General features: G+C 37.2%; 1 protein-coding gene across 1 annotated transcript in view; it reads left to right on the forward strand.

Annotated features, from left to right (window-relative positions):
- The window catches only part of DCAF6 (DDB1 and CUL4 associated factor 6), a gene marked incomplete at its 5' end in the record, with an annotated part of 184,359 nt that overhangs the window by 103,184 nt on the left and 59,554 nt on the right, over positions 1-21,621 (forward strand). Inside the window, 5 exons of the mRNA XM_019523908.1 lie at positions 1,213-1,332; positions 1,656-1,901; positions 6,885-7,052; positions 10,859-10,981; positions 14,146-14,202. Coding sequence (XP_019379453.1) covers positions 1,213-1,332; positions 1,656-1,901; positions 6,885-7,052; positions 10,859-10,981; positions 14,146-14,202 — 714 coding nt within the window. The remainder of the gene's footprint in view (positions 1-1,212; positions 1,333-1,655; positions 1,902-6,884; positions 7,053-10,858; positions 10,982-14,145; positions 14,203-21,621) is intronic.

Genomic DNA, 21,621 nt, shown 5'->3' on the forward strand with positions numbered 1-21,621 from the left:
TTCTACTGGGAGAATCATTGGGCATTTATACATGTGCTCTGGGAGTTAATTTCTCTGATATTCTCTGCTTCAACTGCCATCCCTACTCCCTTTCTTTGTGTTTGTACAATACTTTTACCAATAATCCTAAAACCCATAAATCACATTCTTCTTTCTTTTTAGTTTTATTTCTTCTCACATATCCTCTTACCTTGTTTCTTGTTTTTCCTTCTGTGTTCTTATGTTACTTTTATTGTAACACAGTTTAAACTTATCTTTCTTCAGTCAGCAATGATCTAATGTGGAAAAGATTTGAAAAATAGCTGGACTAGTTCCCTGAAATCTGGCCATATTTTTTTTTTTCATTTTTCTCCTCTTAATCTCCTCTTCCTGGGTTGATATGGTTTGACTGGGATGATCTAGTTGGGAATGGTCCTGCTTTGAGTAGGGGGTTGGACAGGATGACCTCCTGAGGTCCTATCCAACCCTAATTATCTATAATTCTGATTCCTTTGTTTTCAAAAACTAATCCATGTATGTTTTCTGTTCCTTTTGTTGTAAGCTGTCATCTCCGTATAGCACTCTGTCCTTCTCTCCTTAGGTGCATAGATACTTCCTTCCAGTATGTTGACTTAGGCTTCTAGGATCTATTGTAATAGGTCAAGTGCCAGGGGAGACAGAGGGCAGGCACAGGCATGGTGAGGGCAAGGGGGTTGGGCAGAGAGGTAAGGGGCTTGGGGTCTTGCCCCTCAGCCCCTGATGTTGCTTTTCCTGCTACAGCACTTGTGGGCTGGGGTGGGGGAAAAACATTTAAGAGATACCTGCATACTTAGAAACCTGTACATGGAAAATGAGAAACCTGTACTTGGAAAATTATAACAAATTTATATTTTTCCACGTATAAACTAATTATTGGGGATTGTCTTACAGACATCATGGGTTCATGTAAATACACTATCTCCTGCTTGTTCCATTTTAACTCCAGTCTTCCCCATCTTCCACCCCAACACACACTTTTTGAAAGTACAGTCTAATAAACATGTCCTATATCAATAAAATAAAAACAAGAAAATTCAGTGCTCAAATTGCGTTTCAAGTTAAAATGTGGTAATTTTGTTCTGAAAGATAGACTTCATTCTCAGGATCCATCATCTCATATAACTTCAGCACTGTTCTCATATGGAAAAAGAAAGAATGCACTGGAAATCTTTCTTAGCTTTTCTGTATTTACAGGGGAGCAAAGTCCTAATGTCTCGCTAATGCAGAGGATGTCAGACATGCTGTCAAGATGGTTTGAAGAAGCTAGTGAAGTTGCTCAGAGCAACCGAGGGCGTGGAAGATCTCGATCAAGAGGTAATTCTCCTTCAGAAAAATAGGTTGGAACAAGACTCTCTTGTTTTGTTTTTTATTAAGGATTAGTAGAATGTTGATAATTTAACAAACTTGATGGGAGGCAGTAACACAGATGTTAGATATTTATGTTCATTTACAGTATAAGCTTTTGGGGGCAGACTGGTTTTTATTTTAGTTAGTGTTTTGTATACTGGGTTGAGCATATAATGTGTCAAATAAACAATAATGAAAAAGGTCTTTTTTTAAAGTAGGTTACTAGTGGGGTGGGGTTGTTCTTGGGTTTTTTTGTTTGTTTGTGTTTTGTTTTGTGTTTTAAACCAAAGGTGGGGCCAGTCGACCAGATGCCCCTCTTACTAGCAGCGTGCCACCAAGGGGTGAGTCGGAGACTGCAATGGAAGTAGATGGTCCTGAACAACCTCCATCATCATCTTCCTCTACCATGTCAGCCCAAGCTCCTTCAACATCTTCCTCAATGGAAAGCCCACCCTCAACCTCCTTACTGTCATCTCCTGACAACGAACAAAGGCCATCTATGGAGGCCTCTGCCCAACCTACGCTCCATCAGTCTGGTGAGGAGAAATAGTGCTGTATGTGGTGGTTTATTGGGAAAATTTAAAATACATAAATAAGTTTTAGCTTTAGTATATTTTTTTTAGTAGTTCAACTCATAACCTTGAATGCAAACTAGGTACGTCTGTTGCTACCTGATGATCCGAAGTGTGGCTATAAGGAAACGCTTTTCTGAAGAGCTCTGTTCTGACTCCAGCCCATTCTGTCACTGCTGCAAGATCAGTGGCAATATCAGTGATTCTTTTATTAGAAGAGAGAGCAGTTACCACCTTATAGACTGCTTGTCCTGCAAACCTGTAAAGTGCATAGAAGTGGCCCATGGATGCCACCTATAAACAGTGTTGTGACCTCCTAAGATTTTCTTATGATAATTGGTATATTTCTTAGAGCCCCAGTTGCCTCATTCAAGAGTTTTTATATAAGGCTCTCCCCTTCCATTTTTATTTTAAAAAGTGAGGGGTTTTTTGTCTTGTGCTTATATAGACAAAATATGGAGACCTGGTTGTACCCTAAGGCTCAAACTAGCACACACATTAAAATAGTTAAAAGTTGTGTATTTTTTATTTAGGGGGAGGAGGGAAAGAAACGAGATTTTTTTTTTTTGATGCCCTGCTCTTGTCTTGAACACTTGAGTTTGACAGTACTATGTAAGGTACCCTCTGTATCTGATATTTGTTGCAGGCGGTGTGTGTTATCTTTATCAGAGGAGGAGATTTTCTCGGGTCCTAAATGGATGTGCTCGGGTGACAGAGATGAGGTTTTCCTATTTCCCCCACTCTGAGAAGCAGTCATCACAAGGCTGCTTCTGTTATAACATAGTGTTTTATTTGATGTGCTGTGATTGGTGGAACCAGACTCCCACCTCAAGACAGGTGTCAGAAAGGAGCAGGGCTGCTGCCTAAATATCAAAAAGAGTGGGAAGTTAAAGATTTAACCTGGTATTTATTAAAGAGAATGTAATCATTTAGCACAAACCTGATTCATCCTTCTAGTAGGCTACCTCCTATGAAGGAATCCACATTACTTAGTCTGGTTGGCTTTCAATGGTGCATAGTTTTTGCTCGCAGCATGTTGGTGTTGATACTTCATCAACCAGTGATTCAGCCAAAAACTCAAGAGCTCACCTTTGTAAAATACAACAGGTTTCAGCTATTCTGGTCTTTGAGATAGATGAACACCAAAGACCACAAATTCCAATGCTAAAGGCTGTGTTCTGTGCCATACTTTCCATATTAAGGAAGAGACCTGTTGCAGGCCACGTTATGATAATGCAGGAAATCAGAATTTAATATATTTCTGTAGCGGCATTTATTTAGTTTCTTTCCTAAATAACACATTCACTTAACCAAATATACCTTTCTGCATTTCTCTGAATTGGTCTGAATTTCAGCGGAATAGTTTCTTAGGCTGGCATGTGGAGTCAAATGACTGCTAAAATAAACCTGACAGAGCCCCACACCTCAGAATTTGAAACCATCACTACTGTTGCATTTTTAAAGCTTTTATTTATTAGAAATCGCTTGAGTATCATGTTAAGCTCTGGAAACATATAGAAAATATTTTGTTCATGACTGCAAGGAACTTCTGGTCTTAGATACAGAACAATGAGTAAGTAAAGTAAGTGAATAGGAAACTTTTTGCTGAGGGGAAACTAGAAATAATTAACACCTGAGCTGCATTTTAAGGAGAATTTTGAAGGAAAAGGAAATAGGGTTCTTGGAAGATGAAGACAGGGAGTACAAGGGGCAGCACTAGATTGAAGATATAAATATATGAACAAGGGAGCAGTAAAGCAAGGGGATTGAGATGGGGCTAAGAGATTGAAATTAGAGAGTAGGTATAGGTGAGATATAGAAGATGGTAAGATTTTGAATAGCAGAATTGTGAAGGTAAGGAAGAAGAATTTAAGTTAAAAAACATAAGCAATGATTTGAGTGGGGTAACAGGAAAAGAAAAAGATGATGCCAGTAGCAGCATATTGAACATAACGGTGAAAAGGACAAAGGCTAAGTGGAAGAAGATTGCAAAATATATAGATTAAGGTGTTACTGGGGAACAGGTTTGGAAACATCAAGAAGAAAATAAAAGACTTTTAGGATCAGTATGGAGAAAGCAATAACAAATGCTGGTTTGGAGAGGGGACTGCCAGTTTTTAGTGACGTGTGAAATTGAGGTCAATCACCATGTTGTGAGTCAGAGTGACTTTCTTAGAAATAGAGCATGAATTCGTGAGGAGAATAGGAGAATGGATTGTTAGACGAATAGTTTTCATTCCTCACTACTGTAATTTGCTACATTCCCCACAGGCCCCCCTAATAATCTGTCCCTTGAAATTGTAAGTAAATATGCTTGAATGTAAAATGCATTTAAATCCTGGCCCTGCTGTGCTTTCAGCAGTGTTCCATGTGATGAACACCTGATTTCCTATCTTTGAAATGCTCATTATATCCTGTAGAATTTTTAAATGTAGCTCTGCAGGCAGTATCTAAGACAAAAATAATACAGTGCTTGGAGTCTGGTCACATATTAAACCACTTCATCTGAAGCCTGTGCACATTATCCTGTTAGGAAAGTACAGCTGACACCACTTAAATGTGTTTCAGATAATCAGTAAACCTGGTTGATGAGCCAAATTTCAGGAAACTGTTTTTTCTCTTGAGGTAGCCTTCCTTTTCTTTGTGGGTGGAGTCATACTTGCTGGAAACTTTTATTACCCTATTATTTACAAAAAGTTGTTAATATTGCTATAAAGCTAATGCACTGGTTTTTGCTTCACTTTTTTTCACTTCACAAAAGCTAGGCAATATCCAGTAACATGATAACTTTCACATTAATTTGAATAAGTACTCTTTCAAGCTACTTATAAATTATAAGGTTATGCGACAACACATATATAAAATGTAATTTAACTTTTTTTCTCTGCTCTGCATTGCACAAACATTCTTTGTATTAAGTGATCAGTTAATTGGGGGAAAAAAATGAAATCCAGAGATGCATGTATTTTTAAAAACACTTTACCTTAATTTTGAACTGGGAAGAGAAAGTAGTGTAGCACTTTTCCCCTTACTACGTTTTCTGGCAAGATATATTTTTGACAAAGATTCTAACTAATTTTAAAACAATTTAATAAAGTTGAAATTTATATAAAATTAAAAAACCCATTTAAAATTTTAGATGTAATTTTGAATAGGCTTTTGAAATTATGATCATGATTTATGGCTGGAGTTAGAACTAAACCAGTAAACATGCTGGAAACTAGAATTTTATCTAAAAGTTTAGGCATAACTTTTAAAAAAAATTAAGTGACTTGAAGTTTTATTCACAGATGGCCTTGATACATGTGCTTCAGAAAGGGGGGGAGGAGAAGAGCTTTAATTAGAGCGGCTCCAAGAGCTGCTCTAATTAAAGCGCCTAGAATGTTATGAGTATCAGCATCCCCATGCTGTAAAATGGTGGCGGGGTGCTTTAACTAAAACTTGTTGAATGAGTGTTAGGTAAAGTTTCCCCACTGCCATTTTTCAGCATGGGGACACTGATCCATGTGACGCTGGAGTCTGCTGGAGCGTGGTAATTACTGTGCTCCAGCAGACTCGATTGAGTCTGCTCCAACGCATTGCAATTACAGCGCTTCAGATCAGCCTCACTGCACATGTATAGGCAGCCAAAAACATTGAGTCCTGTGGCATTTGTGACCCCACTTCATAGAACATCATCTTTTCATGCCAGAAACCTTTAAGACACTTATTTTCCTTTTCCTTCATGTCACATTTCCTCATCAGTAACTGAAGGGTTGGTTGTATTATGCAAAAGTGATATTAGACTAGGGTAGTTGGATTCCAAGATCCAAGTAGTTTCTGGCTCTTCCAGTTATTTGCTTTGTGACCTTGGGCAAGCAATATACTTTGTGACATAAGTTCTAATCCCTGTTTGCCTTACTGCGTGGGGTTGTAAAGCTAAAAAATTATGAAGGCCTTTGAGATGCTTAGATGCTGTTTATTTTAAAGCATAAAGTTTTAGAATATTTCCATTTCATAGTGGTGTTTCTCTTTCTAAGCAGATTTCCTCATGTCTGTAAATTGTGGTGTGCTTATGTGAAGACGTGCTGCTCTATAAATAACAACAGATACATTGTGTACCTTATTTTTTATTGTCAAAGCATAAAAAGGAGTAGAATATAAAGAATATTAGACTATAAGGAGGAATGTAAGAACATAAAGAGAAAAGACTTAAATTCCTAATTGTAGATTTCAGTTAACCAGAGGTAGGCTGTTTCTTGAAGGAAAAGGGAAAATGTAGCAGCTATAACTGGTAAATAGGAAGACGAGGACATGGTGAGAGTAGCTGGGTTTCAAAACTGATGTCTGATGAGAGGTTTCTTTAAGCAGTCCATTAGCAGGAAATCTTTGGTGATCTCTTGAGTTACTTCTTTGTGGGACCAACTTCCAGTATTTTAAAATTTATTTTATGGTTTACAGTTGGGAAAGTAAAAATGAAGACTAACATAAAATACCTTGAACACTATTATGACTTACTGTTTGCTCTTTGGAAGCCATGTCCTGCGACCTTTGTGCATAATCCCCTTTTCAAATTTATGTTTTCCCATTTGGCAGGAAGGGTTATATCAAAATTCCATTTAAATAACTTTTTGAAGTAAGTGACTTAAACTATCTGATGGATCAATACATGTTTAAGCTGTTAAATGGAGAAAATTAAATGTTGGCGGAGGAAACAATCATGTAGCATGAACACTGAACCTCTTCCTGGGATTTATGCATTTAGGAAGGAAAAAAACCCGAATTTAAACACATTTTCTTTATGTTTCTAATTTGTTGGTTATTGGTAACCTTCTTCATAAAGTCAGTACATTGCTTTTATTCCTCTTAATAGCTGTTGCTTCATACTTAAGTCATTTTACATTCTTTTTATTGTATGTTCTATGCCTCCTTTCTTTTACACCCTTTTTTCTTTTTCCTGTCTGTCAGAATTAATGGCACCTGAGTTAGCTATACTTCGTAGGGGTCTGCAGCGACTGAGGCTTAAGAAGGCTGAACAACAGAGACAGCGAGAGCTAGCTGAGGGTTCAGCACCACAGTCCTCCAGCTCTGATCAGTCTTCCAGTAAGGGCTCCTCACAGGACCCTCAGACTTCAGGTTATCATTTGTCAAGGTTTCTTAAGCAGCTGATGTAGTTATAGTTTTGTGCTGCTGCTGTTTGCTGAGATGCTTCCCTTTAAGAATAAGATAGCTAATGCACTTGCTGCTCACATACCTTGCATGTGGTGGTGTTTATCATCACATGATTAGAGAGATTAATTATGGTAGCATCAACTTATTTTCTTGGTATTTTTGTGGCATGTAGTTAGACATAAGACGATTCTAAGTAGTAAGTCAGATCACTCAAATATTCCCCAAATAGTCACATTGGCAACTTTCTGGGAGGGTATTAAGAGCTGCACGTGACCAGAACTGGGATACCTTGAACAAAGTTTATTAGTTATTGTGATCTTGATGGAGTAATTCATGACATTTGGGACTTTTTAGTAGATAAGAGTGCATTGAAATATGGACTTTGCTCTTGGTACACTTGTTTTAAACCATTTCATAAAACAAGCCAGTACCAAAAAAAAATAGGTATTTTTGCTCATTACTGAATATTTCCTTTACAACAAATGCTTCCATTCTGCTCATTGTCAAAATGCCTCTAATCAAAGGCTGCTGCTGTATCTTGGCTTTGAAATGTAAGGCAGACCACGTAATGCGGGTCTAAAATGAGATGGCATTGACTGTCAGGTCAAAAATTAGATTGAAAAAAAAATGCTAATACCAGTTTATAAATCCTTCTTACATATAAGTACATCTGGTTGTCCCAGAATTTGCTCATCATTCATTTGTGTTTGATATGGCAAATTTTTGTATATACAACACAGACATGTAAGATCTTTCCAGTTGTATTGCTCCTCCATGTAGGATGATCCATAAATTCTTTATGGGAATATTATACATTTAAAATAAACCATAATCAGTGACTGTAAGCAATTTAAAAAATAATTGTGCCTGATTTGGTCTAAGATTCTTAAACCTAGGATTAATTAGCAGTTATTAATGACTTATATAACATCTATTTAGAAACAGAGTACCCTTAATTTTGCAGTTCCTGGATTATGAACGCTTAATTTTTCAGTTTTAACATTTTTTCTAATATGCTGTAGTTTTTGTATGGACTCACCTTTGTTTAAAGCCAGATTGCCACTTTTATTCACATTCATTGTTGTTGTCATCATTATGTAATTATGGTACCATTTATTTGCTTCCTGATGTCTAGAAGACCTAGCCCTGGACCAGGATCTCATGTACCAGGCCCTGTGCAAACAGCACAAAACTGCCCCTGCTCAAAAGAGTTAACAGTCTAAATATTATTAAATAGTACTTTATTTTTCCAAAAGTTCCATTGAAAACCTGAGTAAGGGTGATGCAGTCTAGTCATTATCAGCTAGCCAGATTTGCATGCCATGCTGATGTTGTCATTTTATATACAACTTCGCAGTTTTGGTATCCCATTAGGTCACGTGGGTTAATGAAGCCTCCAAGTGTATTGTATGAGGTGTGGCTTATTACATTCCAGCTATACACTAAAAAGAGTGTAGTCATCTATCATTTTAAAGGGTTGAAATATTTTTAACAAATACCATGATTTGTTAATTGTGGCACAAGTGTGAATTGCCAGCACATGGGTTAGTTACAGAACTTCCAATTCAGCCAAGTAACAACTATATATAAATACGTCTCTTTCTTGCTTCCTTAAGAGCCCTTCTAAATTTCAACTATCTGCCCTCAAAATCCTTTGGAACTTAAAGATTTTTACAAAAAACAAAAGTCCAACATATTTTTGTAAGTGAGAGGAAAAAACACACGCCTCTGTCAAACCCTGAATTTTTCACAAAACAAAAATATAAGCTAGAACTAAAACATTTTGAGTAGTTACTGAGACTGCATTGTTCAGTGGGGAAGGTAAATGAGAATTTATAAGCTACTGAAAGCAGGGTCATATAATGGAAGAACTTACAGGACTCTAACTGTGGCCACATACAGATGTTCCATTTCTGCCAGGAGAAACACCTTTCTCCTGGTTTGGAAAAAAAAAAGTGTGTATACAGACATTCAAAGGCTTTCTTGTAGAAGAACGTTTCTTCTGCAAGAATTCAACTAGTTACCAGAAAAAAGATCTTCCTGATTTATTTATCATTATTTATTTATTTTAGAGAATTGGATATAGAAATGGGTACAGTTTTAGAGTTGGAGAAGGTTGTTTTGTTTTGTTTTTAAAATAAACTAAACAAGATAGTTTTATTTCTACTATTTCAGTTTTTTTAATTATAAATTACTAGGCAGACACAATCTCTCTATCTGACATTATTGCCTGAAGACTGGCTTTTGATTCTCTCTCTAAAAAACAATGTACTTCATTGTAGTGTTTCCCTTACAGAGTAAGAACTTCCCTTTTGTTAATTTGTGATTTGGCTCAGGCGCAGTGTCTTTAATGTTGTTTCACGCATCTAGCCTCTTGCAGCCCAGTCCTTGCTGTATATTGTAAACATGGAAGGGTGGGGTGGGAATTGCCTTCATATATCAAAAAATAAGATAAAATGTCAAGGGCAGAAATTTTTATCAGCTTAATAGAAAAAAAATTGCTACATTATTAGGCTGTCTGGTAAATATTTAATTTCTACTAAAGGATTGTTAATGATTGTATTTAAGAGAGAAAACTGAATGCGCAATAAGTGATCTTCACTGTTCTGGGAAATGCTATCACACCTTCATAGTGCTTGAAAAATGGGAAAGGAATTAAGTGTTCATTTCTGATGGACTGGATTGGCATGGAGGGGAGAAAAGTTTTGCATCCTCTAATGGGAGAGATCTCTTGTTCTATTTTGTACCCCAACTGAAGTATTATGTAATTGCAGTGACATTTCAGAAGCAGAGCGTGCTTCCCATGCTTAATTTTTTATACATTCTTTTCTGCAGCACAGAAATTTTACTTAATTTTATGTAAGTTAAATTCTGAAGTCCTTAGTGAGTGAAAAACATGTATTTCATTTAATTAGGAGTCATGCTGGAGCACAGATGTAATAGACTAAGCAAGCACTCCAGTGTTGACCTGTCATACTTTTCCCACAGCATTTAGATGCTATACAAAATTAAAGGACAGTGTGCAAGAAGCGTGGATTATTCTAAATTGTTGTACCTGCTTAAACCTGCTATTGACAAAAGGTTATATGTGTTACCAGTTATCAGGGAATTGGCTAACAAGATGTATAAATAACCTAAAGATTGCTAAATTAGAATTTTGAAGAGGACTGAGGTTTTTTTCCCTTGAGAGCTTCTGGCCACCATTTTCTTAAGAGTTAAATCTGAACAGTGACAGCAAGCATAAACTAGCTGATCACAAATAGTATGTTTCATGGCAAGGGAAACATGTCTAAGGTTGAGAGAGTGCAACATCATGACTGATTATAAATGAAGGCTGTCTGCTATTCGCAGAACCAAATTCTTCACTTGTAAATGCCAAGTTCTAAAAATGCCTCTAAATTCCTTAATATGCGATAGAGTGCTTATCACTTTGGGGAATTAAATTTCACAAAACTAAGTACAAAAGTAAATATATATTTATTAGGTTCTCCATATTAATTTACAGTGTGCACAGTGTTTCTCAGGCTTTTTAAAGCATCTTTCATTCCCTGCTTGTTACTTAGTTGACATGCAGATTTTTGTAGGGTGCCATTGTTTTGGGAGACGGGTATGATTTTTTTAATTTAAAAAAACTAAAACAGGTAAGCTGACCAAAAGATTTGTATATCATTTTTAAGTATTGACTGCCTTTAATTAGAAGTTTAATCCAGGATCCTCCAGCATGCAACTGAGTCCTAAATTATATTTTATCCTTTACATTTCTGTTTGAGGTTCTCCAAATATACTGCTCTCCAGCTCCCTTGCTAAGTGGTGCTTCAGTTTAGAGTATGCTGGGAACATCATAACCTGTGGTGAACTGCATTTGGATATAGATCCAGCCTGTGGAAGCTCAGGTAAGTGCGATTTTTCTGTTTGTTTTTTTAACTATATGGCACAGTTTTGCTAATATTCTTTTTCAAAATCTTCATCCCAAAGGATTTTAAATAATATTTTTTCAGAATTTTTACAAAACCAAGCCATATATTAAAAAAAGAGGCACTTACCTGACCTTCTCTAGGCTGGTTCCATGATCCTGATTAGTTCCCTGCCTGAGCTGTGGTGTCCCAGCATTTTGAATCCTGCAGTGCCACTTGGAATGGGAGCTGGCGATCTGTAGCTTCGGGGGACTTGAAAAGGAGAGAAAAAGTGAGTTTAAAATAACTACATGTTGATTCCTTTTCTTTACAGTGCCACGTGAGATTTTTAGGCCATTCTTTATTTGTTGGGTTTTTTTTTTTAATCGCTTGGTGATTTAAATGAAATATTTCAAATGCAATAAAATCAGAAGTCACCGAGCTGAATTTTTAAAAGGACAGCTGATTTAATTCTGCCCTAACAGGAAGATGGTTGGGACAACCTAAAAATCTTCTTATTGCTAACTTCTATTGATTAACTCATGCCAACACCTACTTCTTATATGTGCTACTGTAAAATATCTACATTCCATTGAATAGCTATGTTTTGTTATTTTGGTCTGCAAAATTAGATACTTGAATTTGTTATTGAAGGTTTGTAAGTACAGGATAGACAAACAGTGGAGATGCATATGATCCTGGTTTGAGGAATGGGTTAGACTAGCTGCAGCCCCATTTTTGTGAAACTACAGTGAATATACAGGACATGGCAGCAGTTAATATGGTAGTTTGGTCACATCCCAAATTACATAAAACTGAATTAAGGAATTGATGTGAAGATTTTAGCATTGCCTACTTTTCTGGGCCAACAATGTATTTGATAGAATTCTTAATGATTTGTCATTTTAAGGGCTCCTTTTTATGAAAGAACATGTAAGCATACAACAAGAACTGGAGTGCTTGATATATGGCTAGACTGTTACTAGCTATTTATTTTTGGGCAAGTAGGGAAGGAAGAGCATAAGAAACTTTCATTGTCCCCATCCCTTTTGCCTCTTGTATAAAGCTTATAGAAAAAGGTGTGTTAATGGTCCTGGATTCTACTCTGTATGTGAGTGAAGCCAGCCTGGCATGGCAGAAGAGGTGTGTGCAGCATCATTATATAGGCTGAGTTGTGCACAGTGCACATGGAAGTTCTTCTGAGGTTATGCTTCTCTACAACACCTTTTTCCTTGGACCTGTGATTTAAAATTATGATTCAGCTTACAGTTTAAATACTGCTGTGCTAAATTGTAGATGCTCTTATGAAGTATATTACAGTTCATGGAAAGTACAGTACTTTATTCCAGTGACTCATTTTCATCAGAAAGTGCATCATTTGAATCTGTGGGAACATCTTGAACCATTTCATTTCCCAAAACAAGGTAGAGCAATCTGAAGGCCATAGCCTTAGTTAAAGGAATGGTCAGCATAATGAAGGAATGACCCTGCCATTTCACCTGCACTGCAAGGGAGGGAACACCATCTGATTTCTATTTGCATGGCGAACCTTCATTTGTCTGTTGAAGCAGAATTCATAGTTACAGTAGGGACAGGTGAGCCACCTCTGTTTCAGTAATGCCGGTCTTCACCTCCTGTAAACAGTATGTAAACATTAAGTCTCTGTTAGTATACTATGAATCACTTTATAATACAGGATATTAAATCCCTTTTTCATGTATTATATCTGTTCACAGCAGAAGACTAATGAACAGAACCACAATATAGTAGCCTAGGCATTGTTAATATATATTTGAAATACTGAACTAATTCATGCACATTGCCTAATATTGAGTGACCCAGAAATAAGATCTCTGTAGTTCTAAAAAATGACAAGGGAAAAAGTTTTCACAGAGGTTGCTTAATTTCTGTGTGAATGGTTTGTGCATACCATGAAATAGGTATTATACCTTAGGTAATTAACTGATAATGTCTAATAGAAAATTCACTTTTTGATCTTAGTTGCTGTTCTGAATGTTTCTGCTATAAAAGGAGGCTTCATAGAAGTTTGTAAACAGAATTTTTGTGTTCATGGATTTTTATCAAACTACTGAGATTATAGAAGTGAAGAGTCTGCAGAACTATTGAATTTTCTAATATGCCAAGTATGAGATTTTGTTTTTTTCAGTATTTTAGGCTGCTTACAGACTTAAAAAAAAAGCCCCCAAAGTATGGTGCTTTACTTCAAATCCTGTGTGCCTGTACCAAACCCAGTGCATGCCCAGAAGAGGCATCATGTTAACTGGACCTGGCTCTCCTAACATCTGTATAGATTTGTTGCTGTAGTGGGGCTTTTTTGGAACTTTTATCTAATAGGTGATTGAATCTGCTATTAGATAAAAGCGCCAGAAAGTCCCACTGAGTGAGTTTAAAGTAAGATGCTGCAAAGCCAGATCAAACTAATGTGCTGCTGCTTCCGATTAAACGCACTTTTTTCACATGTCAGCAGCCTCAAAGTCTACATTTTAAAAATCTTTTGCTACTATTTATGAACTCTTTTCAGTTCTTAAAACTTAACATTGTATAGTTTTGAGTTGAAGGTTAAAGTATCTTTGAAACTATTGGACTGTTATCTAAGATTTTAAACAAAACTGAGGGGGTGTTGCTCTTGTTTTGTTTTGTTTTTTTGCTTGAAGAAGCAATTCAGTTTAGTTGGAGCATGAGATTTAAGAGTTGTGACTGTTTGCTCTTCCTAACATGAGAGAAGTTTAAAATATGTATTATAGTTTATTGTCTGGAATTAAACTCTGTCAGCTAATCTCAACTAGTTTGCCATAAAGAAGCTGATAAATATATTAAGACCCTGCCAAGAATTCATCTTTTTGGTTTTGATACTTATGGTATGAGTTAAAATTCTTAGACCTGGAAGGGAAAACACAGTTGCTTTGATATAGTGTTGTCAGCATACTTTTAGGGCAGATACTAAATGCTTGCTTGAAGGAATGCATAATGATTTGAAACATGGCTTTGCTTCTTTTAACAGAGGTAGATAATTACTGGCCACTCAAGACACAAATCCAGCGCTTTCTTACATTGCTGCATTATTTTAAGCTAACATATGATCGTGACATTGCTGTGCAGTTTTCTGCTGCTTATTTTAAGTTGAAATCTCATTTTTGTTTCAGATTCTCCTTCTGTGGTTAACAAACAGCTTGGAACCATGTCACTTGATGAGCAACAGGGTGCGTGTGACAGGATATACACTATACCCAATCATAGGTTATTGCAGTACATACTCCAGGTGTCCTTTTTAATTTGCATTTCAGGATGATAAACAGTCTAACATGCTGTTTATCTTCATAAAGTAGAATTCCTTAATTGTACCTGCAGTTGAAAGCCTCATACTACTCAATTATAAGCTCTTCAGGACTAGTGTAAACTAATAATACAAAACAAAACAAAACCCAAACAAACCAAACCTTTGCCACCAACTTATTCTGCTTTTTTATATACATAATGCTATTCAGTATACAATAATGAATATATATAATGATTCAATAGATAAGGATGCAATATACAGGGATGTGATCTGTTGAAGAATCCCATGCATTCAAAAGCTTGTCTAACCTTATCCCAACCATATAATTGGTCCATTAAAAGGTATCACCCACAAAGATCCTTGCCTCTCATTCAATATATATGTGATGGCTTTACTTGGGCATACTGTAAATGTGTTAAAAATATTTGGATTGCTTTAATCCAAAGTAAAATTACATTTTTTAAAAGCTGATGTTTATAGATGGCAAATTTCTGTGACCCCTTGGGAGAGTCTCTTTGTGAAACTCGCTTTTAGCTATATATAGCAAGAGTAGTCTTACTTTATGCAGGAGGTGTTTACAGATGTCAAAGGAAATTTCATATAGGATGCTAACCTCCACTGAGCTACAATCTGCCTGCTGTTACGTGTGTGTAACTAAGGGCAAAGATGTGCCATTCTTTTTGATATATACTCCTTGATTTAAAATATTTCTTGATAAGAACAAAATAAAGTAGAAACTAGATGTGAGCCTCAAAATGATTGCATGCTTAGGATACCCCAGTAGTCTGTAAAATTTTACTGGAAGGCTGAGAGGCTTACCTGCTCTGATCACAGCTAGAGCCCAGCAGTGGCGAAAATAAATCTGCAAGACATCAAAAAGCTTTTGGTCCCAGAAATCAGGCTAAGGTATAGGAGTTGTTTTGTTATCTTTCCAAGTTGGTTAATTCACTTTAGAACTACCTTGTGTAATACTACAGAAAATTGCATAAATGTAGTAAAGTTCTAGTTGCAATTTTCTATTTTCTATAATGCCTTATACTCTTGCACTTCTGTGAGATTTTCTTTTGCAAAACCAGTTGTTTGTTTTAATATGCCATAGAAATAAAATATTTTTTTTATTGTGAGCCTTATTGGCACCTATTTTATGAAGGTTCATTTAAGTCAGCAACTTCCTTACCATGATCTGCCAAATCCCTACAAACAGAGGAGGCTGTCGCCTGGATTGGTATAGATTAGGAATCTAGGAGAGGAAGTAATGCTTTAGAGAATCTGTCTTGCATCATTTGGTCAATGGTGGGCAGGTGTGAAGCTGACCACATTCTGCATTTATGTTACCTTGTGCTATATGATCAAATCAGCTATTTAAAATTAAAACATGCCTGGTTGGGTCAATATTTAGATGGCAAACCTCCAAAGAATGCACCTGCCTGACACAGGACATTGTGTCAGTGCTCCTATACAGTCGTGCTTGTCTATCTTGATTCAGTGTTGAATCAATACAAGTTAGTTTGGTGTTAGGGTTGGATATGATGTTGACATCACCATTTCTTATGACCAGTAGTAGCTTAAACAGCTACTATTCTAACCACATTTTACTGCGAGTTGTTGAATATTGTCTACATACATATAATCTTGAGACTTCAGATGGATTATGATAGTCTTCAGTTGGTGTTTCACCTCAGCAGTGGCTGCAGTTCAGTAACAGATGGACACTATCCGAGGTATACATTAGTTTAAAAGCAGCATTGTGGCTTTAAACTACTGCTTGAACTGGCAGGTATGGAAAGGTAAAGAAGAGCTGTATACACCCAGAAGTTTTCTCAGGCATTCCACTTGTTGCAAAATGCTTTGGGAACTGTGTCTGAGGAGGCCCTTGCTAAATCTGAGGGGTGACTGTGTGTACCCATCGTGTGCCAGTACATTACTTCTTAACTAGTCCATCAGGTTTGGGGGGATAGAGACAAAAGATCTAACCCTAACCCTCTCCCTTGCCCTTCTTCCAGTTCCTAGACCATTCTGGGCAGTGGATTTCCAAAATTTTACAAGTCTTACAAAGTGTAGGCTTTGAAAAACAGGGGCTTTGACAAACTCCTTATCCAGTAAGAGTGCATTATACTCTCTGATTGAACAGTATACCTAAAACTGGACAAAAATTAGGACACTTGGATAATGGATTGATTACTGGAACAGACTAATCTTGAATTAGTTTGGTTTCAGTTCTTCTAACCAAAGCACTTATTGAGCCTTTTACTGACAGACAGCTGCACCCTGACAGACATTCACTTTAAGACGTGATGGGATCTAATTCTTGATCCCAACAACTGCGTGTCCTTCCATGCCACATGCAGTTGTGGGACATGCAGGACATGCAGTTGTGGGATTGGAGATTAGATCCCTATCGTGCATTACTTGCTTCAGCAAGACAAACCCAATCAGCTGATTGTCAGTTCCAGCCAGGAACATAGCCGGTCCCTACCCCAGCTGACAAGCAGTTCTGCATGCAAGGAGCTATAAAACAATGTGTGCTGCCCAGCTGAGGCACGTGTGATTTTGACAGGTGTTGGTGCATGGGGAGCCTGGCATGGGGCTGCTGCACACAGGCAGCACATAAGGTTTTGCAGGTCTTGACCTCATGTTCAATTTAAAGCATGATACAAAAAAGCAAGAAAGTTTTTTCCATGTGAATAAGCCACATTGTGGCTCATTTACTGCCTTATTATGTCTTAAATTGAGTTGCATACCTGCCCATTTACTATTTAAAGCACAATCAGCCTGTTAATTGTTTCTTAAATGTAATGTGTGTCAGGGGCCATAATATTTTCCAGTGTACAGGGTTTCCCCCATTACCTCTGAAGTCAGCTGTTGCTGATGATTTTGTGGTGGAGAGTCTTTGTGTAGAACTTACTCCTGTCCCCTGAAATTCATCATACTTTTGAACCTCTTCCATTCAAAGAAAGCATACTTACAGTTGTACCTCTAGAGTGGGCACTCCTGACTCTCTGTTGACTTCCTTTTCATGAGGATAGGTGGGTAAAGGTTGAATATGAAACTGAATGTGTGAAGATCATCAAGAGAGATGAATGAGAAATGATTCTCTCATCTTGAAAAGTGTTTCATGATTTCCATTTTTTGTTCTGCATCCAAATGGATCCGAAACATTTTGAAATTTTTGTCATGAAAAGCTGCCTGCCCACCTACCCTGCAGGAGACTACTCTGTATGATTCAGACAAGGAACTTGGTCTCCCATGTTAGAGATAAGCACCCTACCCACTAGCCAATGAGCTTTTTTGGGAGTGCCATAACACTGAGTCTCTTCTGTTGGAGCTGTTCCACTTTGTATAATAAATATTCATTGGAGCAGAGACTTGAACCATCCTCTCCTACATTCCATGCAAATGCCCTAATCACCACGCTGTATAATAGATCTCACTCTGCCTCAGTCAGTCTGCTCTGCTGGAGCCGATCCACTGTGTATAAATAACTAATAAAATATCTAGTGGCCATAGAGAAGTAAGAGAAATGAGCTCAATAGTTCAACTGGAATAGGGGAGTATGAGGTTCAGATTCTTGCTCTGAATCGGCAGAGAAGACTTGAAAGCATCCCCTAACTTTTGGGCCATTGGCTGCTCTGGGGAGAGTCTCTTTGGTTTTGACCATATTGGCTTCGAGAAACCCTTTCTGTCCAAATGGTTGCTCTTGAAGCTATAGTTTTGAAGACATCTGTGTTTTCTGATGGAAAAAGTACTGCATCAAAGCTTCTCTGAGCAACTCTTAATTATGATGCAGACTGCATGGCAACTGGAACGAAGGGTGGTCTGAAGCCAGGAAGGCTTCATATTTCTCAGGATATGAGTGAGTGAGTATGTCAGACTCCATTAAAATGCATTACGAATCATAGTTTTAAAGCTTTATGCTTCTTTCTTTCTTAATATACAAACAGATTTACATTATCAGTACAACATTTTACAGGTTACCTTTAATTTACACACAGATTTATTCAAAGTACTTCTTCCTAGCAGATAGCAGAGTCTTTAGCTTCTAACTTTTAGCTAGGCAAAGTACAGATGTGCCTCATCTTTATGAACATTTCACAGTGCAAAGCTTTATTTTTTATTAATTTGATGTGCGCAGATTAAATTTTATGAGAATATAAATGGATTTTGAGTTTTTCTCTTGCTCTTTATGCATAAAACCATGAATGAAATTAAATATTTCTAATGAGAAAGGGAGCAAAACTTCACTTTTTTGTATAACAGCAGCTGGAAAGTAGACTTTGCCCTAGAATATACTTTCCTATTGCAAGGAAGTATGTGAAAATTTGGTAAATGTCTGATGCTACCATTTGTCATATATGCTGATATCACATGTAGGGCAGCTTTTCTGATATGGTTATTTCTTCAGAGTACTTCCCAAGGAATTTGCAGCGCTCACTGGCTCCCTGTAACTTAATTTGTTAGTGCTTCTACATAGGTTATTAGCTTTGGAGATAGAAATTCACTATTTAATTTCAACAGCATAGCTTCCTCACTAATGCCCTGCTTGGGTGAGGGATGTGGCTATATAGTACATTTCCCCTCTCCATTCTTTCTTTATTCTTCCTGAAAATTATTATTGTGATTGGAAAATAGTCTGTGCTCGATCAATTTTCTGTTGTAGACACTGGTCCTTTAAGTACCAGACAGGAACGAATTAATTTATAACACGTAGCACCCACACAGCTTTCATTAGCAATGTGGACTTACCTAGATACCCATATTTCAATACCTCATTACCAACCTCTTGGCCTGCCTGTCCCTCATGATTTTAGTTTTAATTTTATATCATTAACGTTTGTTTAAAAATTGAATTGAATCCAATTTGGAGTTAATGTTACAAAACTTCTTAAATCTAAGATTATATATTGGAAGATAGACAGGAAGTATCTACTGAAAGTTTACCACTTTTTTATCAGTTACTTTTCTCTAAATTTCTTTCTCCAAACAGTTACTAATTCCACTTTAAAGCTAGTTGTCATAGTTGTTGTTATATAGCTGTCTATATAATTTACTTGAAGCAATGTCTATGTGCACTCAAGTCTTGAAGAGTTAGAAGTCGCTACAACAGTAAAATGGAGTAGGAGAGTTACCTGGAATATCCTGGAATAGTTTCTAAGGTCAAAAAGAACCATTCATATAACCTAGTCTGAGGTTCGTAACACAGGCCGTAGTTTCGCTCAGGCTCACATAGTTTTGTGCAGCAGGATATGGTGGCTGCTTTATGGGTCACCAGTAGTGATTATTTTTCCACTGAAGCAAGTATTGCAAAGCAAGATCAGGCCATTGCATTGTGATTATTTTATGCCGTGTATTGTATTCTATTCAAAATAGTAAATCATCTTTCCATTCCTATTCTGACTTCTGAAACATGTTGTCTCTCATTGGCCTGGCTTTTATGAGTTAGGGGATAAAGATTCCATAAGCTCCTTTTTGACTCCTACTCTTGCAAACTGTCTTATGTTAATCTTACCACTTTGTGCATCAGAATAGGGGTGTGATACAAAGGGCAGGTACTGACAAGTTGCCATGAACTTGAAATATGTACATTTTAAAGCAAAAAAGTACGAATTTTCACTCAAAATCTAACCATATTGTTTTCTTGTTCTTATTCAGTCTGTGATGAGATTGATTTCACGACAGTAAAACCATTTGTTTGACCAGATTTCATCTCTACCTTGACAGGATAGGGCAACTGCAGCCTTTATTTTAAAGCAGCCAGGACCTCTACTCTGAATACCTCTTATACATAGCTACTCTAGTGAGGCTTGTGTGTAATTGTCATAATGGCTTAGACAAAACAGGATACCCCTTTAAAAACAGTTTTGTAAACATATAGTTCATATGTCCTTGCTTCTTAATTTTTTTATATTTTAATTGTGCTTAAGATACACTTTTAACATTCTTAATATCAAATGATTGTTGCCCTGATACCCTGATTGGCTTCCATCAGTCAAGAGTTTATACCTCCATGAGTTTTCAGAGGCAAATTATGCTCTCAGATGTATTAGTTTACGGCTCCTATTGACTTTAAAGGAAGTCATATATAAGTATCTAGTTGTGGAATTGTTTCAGTAAAGCTGATATGCCTTTGCAATGTATAGTTTCTTCAAGTTATTTATGCATGTATTGAGAGAGATTCTGAAGTATCTTTATAATAATTACAAAATAAATTAATCGCCAGTCATGTCAGAGTTTTAACTGTTCTGTTAAACGGCATTATTATGCAATTAGTTGCATATTTAACCATTGGATTTAAATTGCAGAATTTCAGGTTGGAAAAGCAATAGCAGACATCCTTCTTAAACTTATGATTTATCATTCTCAGTTTTAATTTCACCCTGTAGGAATTGAGGTGACATTGCTAACAAAGCATTTATGATCAGGTTTGCATGCTCCCAGTAACCAACCTAACATGACTAACTCGGCTGTTTAGAGGGCAGTGAAGTAAAAGATTAGGCATATTTGACACCAGGAAGTAGTCATTATCTGCGGGGTTCTGTTTCCAGTTCTGACACTGGTTCATCTGGTAATCTAAAGTAAATCTTGGGATCTTTATCCTTTATAAAATAGGGTTGCAAGATTTATCTCCTTTGTATGAAGTATTATAGTTTGAATGACAAAGTATTTAATACTCAGTATGCATTTATCAGTCAACAAGAAGCAACAGGTAGCTTTTCATGTTGAGAATTTATTTAAAAAAAGCAGGTGATTATTTACATTACAGGAGTCTTTGGATGTTAACAGTATGGTTATCAGTGGGCGACGGTGATCATTGCCTGCTGGAATTCACCATCCAGCGCAAGGTGGCAAAGGCATGCAGTAAGGCAGCGGCCCTGGATTTTAGGATGGCAAATTTCAACGAGCTAAGGAGGATAGTTGGGGAAGCACTGAGGTCCCGGAGGGGAGGGGAGACAAGTGTCCAAGGAGAGTGGTTGCTCCTCGAGATGATCCTCCAAGCCCAAAGGAAGGTAATCCCAACGAGGATCAAAGGGAGCAGAAGGGCGCATAAGCCCCCATGGCTCACCAAAAGCATCCGGGAATGTCTCCTTGCTAAAAAGGTGGCCTACACCCAATGGAAAGAAGGGGTCATCACCAAGGAGGGCTATTCTGCAGTTGCTCGGGGATGTAGGGGGATAGTTAGGAAGGCCAAGGCAGAGCTGGAACTGGGACTGGCTTCCCAGATTAAGGACAATAAGTCTTTTTTTTAAATAGGGGGTAAAAAGAAGGTCCCAGGTAATGTGGGGCCCTTGCAGGATGCGTTGGGAAACTTGGTCGTCACACCAGATGACAAAGCTAACATGTTTAA

This window comes from Gavialis gangeticus, unplaced genomic scaffold (genome assembly GCF_001723915.1).
Source record: "Gavialis gangeticus isolate Ggan-Ray unplaced genomic scaffold, GavGan_comp1, whole genome shotgun sequence".
NCBI lineage: Eukaryota > Metazoa > Chordata > Crocodylia > Gavialidae > Gavialis > Gavialis gangeticus.